This window comes from Borostomias antarcticus, assembly GCF_949987555.1.
Source record: "Borostomias antarcticus genome assembly, chromosome: 14".
In the NCBI taxonomy this organism is placed as follows: domain Eukaryota; kingdom Metazoa; phylum Chordata; class Actinopteri; order Stomiiformes; family Stomiidae; genus Borostomias; species Borostomias antarcticus.
The window spans coordinates 23,548,000-23,552,999 of record NC_140247.1 but is presented as its reverse complement, the minus strand read 5'-3'; the positions used below and the strand labels follow the sequence as shown (position 1 = coordinate 23,552,999).

Here is a 5,000-nt window from a genome sequence, read left to right as displayed (position 1 = left end):
CCCTCTCTCTCCCTCTGTCACCGAACGGAGGAGCGCCCATTTGGGTCGGGGCGCCGCGCTCCCGTTTTCTCTCTGTGACAGCCGGGGGGGGGGGGGGGGGGAGGGGCGGCGAGATGAGACAGCTGAGGAGAGACTTCTACAGCTGAGGAGAGACTTCTCTTTGTGATTCTCTATAATTAACGAGCGGCGGTCGCGGTGGATCAGGACGGAGGGGGGCTGAGGCGGCGTCCGGGGGGGCGGGCAGAGCGCCGCCAAAGTGTTCCACGCCAGCAGACCCTCTTAAAGTGTGACTTTTACATAGTTTATTTAGGACTCGGCGCGCCGGAACGCCACTTAAGGGGAGAGCGAGCGGAGAGAGAGAGAGAGCGGAGAGAGAGAGAGCCGAGAGAGAGAGCGGAGAGAGGGAGAGCAGAGAGAGGGAGAGCGGAGAGAGGGAGAGCAGAGAGAGGGAGAGCGGAGAGAGAGAGAGAGGAGAGAGAGAGCAGAGAAAGAGAGAGCGGAGAGAGAGAGCAGAGAGAGAGAGCGGAGAGAGAGAGAGTGGAGAGAGAGAGCGGAGAGAGAGAGCGGAGAGGGAGAGTGGAGAGAGAGACCGGAGAGAGAGAGCGGAGAGGGAGAGCGGAGAGAGAGCGGAGAGAGAGAGCGGAGAGAGAGAGAGAGAGCGGAGAGAGAGAGCGGAGAGAGAGAGCGGAGAGAAAGAGCAGAGAGAGAGAGCGGAGAGAGAGAGCAGAGAGAGAGAGCGGAGAGAGAGAGTGGAGAGAGCAGAGAGAGAGAGCGGAGAGAGAGAGAGCGGAGAGAGAGAGCAGAGAGAGAGAGAGCGGAGAGAGAGAGAGCGGAGAGAGAGAGCAGAGAGAGAGAGAGAGCGGAGAGAGGGAGAGCAGAGAGAGGGAGAGCGGAGAGAAGGAGAGCGGAGAGAGAGCAGAGAGAGAGCAGAGAGAGCAGAGAGAGAGAGAGCAGAGAAAGAGAGAGCTGAGAGAGAGAGCAGAGAGCGGAGAGAGAGAGCGGAGAGAGAGAGAGCAGAGAGAGAGAGCAGAGAGAGAGAGTGGAGAGAGAGAGAGCAGAGAAAGAGAGAGCGGAGAGAGAGAGCGGAGAGCAGAGAGAGAGAGCGGAGAGGGAGAGCGGAGAGAGAGAGAGCGGAGAGAGAGAGCGGAGAGGGAGAGCGGAGAGAGAGAGCGGAGAGAGAGAGAGCGGAGAGAGAGAACGCCTCTGCGTCCATGGCGGAGGCAGACGTGCAGCTGGACTGTGGGTGGAATGATGAGAGCAGGAACATGTAAGTACTAAGAACCCTGCCACTAACACCGTCAAGGGCCCCTGAGTGAGGGTGTGTGTGTGTGTGTGTGTGTGTGTGTGTGCGTGTGCGTGTGATTACAAAGATGAGGGGTCTGCTAGCTTCATTACAACAGTATTTACAGGGATGCACTCGTTTAGGTAAGGTGGGCCATCTTTAACTTCCTCACACACACACATGCACACACACACACACACACACACACACACACACACACACACACACACACACACACAGATCTACACGTCTCACAATGACAGGGCTTAAAGAATTTCTCTTGGTTTTCTTAAAGGGATCATCTACTGTAGGTACAGCGAGATGAGCAGAAGACAGAGCTGCTTACTGCCATCTAGTGGTCTCTGAGGGGAACGCAGCAGAAACTCAGGGGGAAAATGGTTGTGGGGAACAGTGGCTGAGACTCACCCTCTCCAGTATGATCTCCTCATATTTGTACATCCCATCACTGCCGTTTACCTGTCCAACAAAGGCTCAGTTACGTCATCATCACATAAAAAGCATTATAAAAACCATCACATGTAAATTAGAAAATGGACTCAAATATATAAAGATATTACTCCATATGAGAACACTGCAGAGTGAACACACACTCCAAAAAAGCTTAGACGTTCGTCGCAAACAATGCTGCTTATATCTCAACACGCTGTGAATCCTACACCCGTAACTGAACAACAAGGAATGCAGCATCAGCTAGTTAGCTAGCTCTCTCTAGAAGCGTCTTTTCTCCTAAAAGCATAACTGGCATATTAACTCTGCGATACAGCCAGGGTCAACAGGATAATGGATTTGAGTCCACATGGCAAACAGCAGGAGAAAGACAGAGAGAGAGAGAGAGAGAGAGAGAGAGAGAGAGAAAGGGAGAGGCAGAAAGAGAGCAGATACTTACATAAGGGCCTGCATCCATGGAGTCCGCGTTGACGATGATTGGGGGAGGGTTGGCCTGTGAAGATGAACAGACACACATTACCTCAGACATCATCAGGCAGGAGCCAGCGGACCAGACATGTTTGTGGTTGATGTATTTAGATCCCATTAGCTACGGCTAACATAGCATTAATAATTAATAACATACGGTATATAACAAGACATATAGCACATGTAACAAGACTCATATTCAAGTACATGTCAAGTAATACAAACAAAAAAATCACATACACATCAAATTGCATTCCATCGTGGTTGTTCAGGTCGGTTAATTAACGTTAGGGTTATTGTTAATGTCTTTTTTAAACTTGCCTTGCTGGGTGCTTCAATTATCCTAGCTGGTCCCACATTGTGAGAGCCCTATGCATGACCGATCTGAACGCTGATCTGGGGTCTGGTTTAACTAGATCGCCCCCAGTAGCCTCAGACTAAGCTAGTTTGACTGTGTGCATCACTCACATCATTTATTTGTGAATACAGACAAATTGGTTGTTCACGGTAACAGATATTCCTAGAGAAGCCCATTAGATTGTGTGGCAGCCGCTCCTGCGCTCGGAGCTCCTGGGAGACTGGCGTGCCCTGTGCCTCGTACCTGGGGGACTGGCGTGCCCTGTGCCTCGTACCTGGGGGACTGGCGTGCCCTGTGCCTCGTACCTGGGGGACAGGGCTGGGAGACTGGCGTGCCCTGTGCCTCGTACCTGGGGGACAGGGCTGGGCTGGGAGACTGGCGTGCCCTGTGCCTCGTACCTGGCGGACAGGGCTGCGCTGGGAGACTGGCGTGCCCTCTACCTCGTACCTGGGGGACAGGGCTGGGAGACTGGCGTGCCCTCTGCCTCGTACCTGAGGGACAGGGCTGGGAGACTGGCATGCCCTCTGCCTCGTACCTGGGGGACAGGGCTGGGAGACTGGCATGCCCTCTGCCTCGTACCTGGGGGACAGGTCTGGGAGACTGGCGTGCCCTCTGCCTCGTACCTGGCGTACAGGGCCGCGCTCGGAGCCGTGAAGCTTGGAACGCGGACAAGTCTTTTTTGGCTGCGCCCGACCAAACTGCTGAGCAGTAATCAAGGTCAGATGAAACTAGCAGCCCGTGTCACGTCCTCTATAGAGGCAGAGGTTAGAACACAGGAAGATGTTCTGAGGCACCACATTCCTCTACCTATTTTCTTTAAAATATATTCAACATGTTTCTCCCATGATAGCGGCCCATCACATGCGACACCAAGCAAATGTGCCTTTTGAACCTGTCGGAGCCACGGCTGATTATCTTCATTAGCGGCATGTTTGGCCCTGAACATCATACGTTGTGTTTTTGCTAGTTTTGTTTTGCTACACAAAACAAGTCTATTCTCCCATAGTTCATCTGCAAAGAGAGGAGCACTGCCCTTATCCAAGAAATAGAATAGAATGAAATAGAATGTTTATTTGCCATGTGTAACAAGTAGAGGTACCGGAATTATTGTTAACACTTGTCCATACAGTATCTTACAGTATCTTACAGTATCTTACAGGATCTTACAGTAGCTTATCAGTACTAATCAGTTCCTCATTCCAGTCCTACTGTAGGTATTCTGTAGACATTTAAAGGTTCCCAAACTGGCAATTTACTATCCATAGTCTATCACTCTATCAGTCTCATCCCAATGCCTCATGTCAGGTAAATATTGAAAAGAGGAGCAGCGCAAGGTAGCTCCCCTGTGGCAGGCCGCACTAGAAGCATTGAAGGGAGGAAAAACTTTAAAAGATTCAAAACACAGACGGCATTCTATTGGATAAGTAGCTATTAATCCAATACATTGCTGTTGGACTAAACCCATAGGCAATAAGTTTCGATAATAATAACCTATGGTCTATAATATTAAATGCTGCGCTAAAGTCAAGTAATGCAGCTCCAACCATCATTTTCTTGTCCGTATCAGATATTTGAGGATCATCTCGTGTCAGTGCGGTGTGCATGTAGACGGATCTGCCTTAAACGAGCTGAAAATGGAGTTTAATTCATTAAGCGAAAAACATCTAGAGTATATATTCAAGAACAACTTTTTCCATTAGCTTGCTCAACACTGGGATAATGCTAATGGCTCTGCTATTGGTAGTTGAGAAACTCTACCTTTTTTTTTTTGGGGGGGGGGGGGGGGGGGGAGAGAGGTACAACCTTGGCAGATTTCCAAACCTGGGAGCACATTCTCTCAATGCCCCCACTCAAGCTGAAAATATGACATTATTGCCAATTAAATTATATTTGAAAAAACTTTACTGTAAGTATCTATCCATCCGGATTATTACCAGATGCTTTATCATAGTCATTTTTCCATCTTCCTGATTTCTACAGGCTGAAACTCCAAAACACTTCGTTTCTCACGATGTAATTGGTTATTATTTGTAACGACCCCCCCACCCCGCCCCCCCACTGGCGGAGGAATGGCTTGCAATGTCCTTAGCTTTTGTTAAGAAAATTCTATTAACCTCAATGAAAGAAGGTTCATTATTCTTGGCTCTACACATTATTTCATTCAGAGTCTCTCTGAGGCTGGGCCTGGATTTGGGGCTGGAGCTGGGGTTGAGGCTGGAGCTGGGGTTGAGGCTGGGGCTGGAGCTGGGGTTGAGGCTGGGGCTGGAGCTGGAGCTGGGGTTGAGGCTGGGGCTGGGGTTGAGGCTGGGGCTGGAGCTGGGCCTGGATTTGGGGCTGGAGCTGGGGTTGAGGCTGGGGCTGGAGCTGGGGTTGAGGCTGGGGCTGGAGCTGGGGTTGAGGCTGGGGCTGGAGCTGGGGTTGAGG

General features: G+C 50.8%; 1 protein-coding gene across 3 annotated transcripts in view; it reads right to left on the bottom strand.

The window, feature by feature from the left end:
- dlg3 (discs, large homolog 3) overlaps positions 1–5,000 on the bottom strand; it is a 118,764-nt gene that overhangs the window by 43,593 nt on the left and 70,171 nt on the right. For all 3 annotated transcript variants that reach the window (XM_084448296.1, XM_084448298.1, XM_084448297.1), the window contains exons 5-6: positions 2,190–2,243; positions 1,709–1,759 (exon numbers count right to left, since the gene is read on the bottom strand). In XM_084448296.1, the coding sequence (XP_084304422.1) occupies positions 1,709–1,759; positions 2,190–2,243 (105 nt within the window). The remainder of the gene's footprint in view (positions 1–1,708; positions 1,760–2,189; positions 2,244–5,000) is intronic.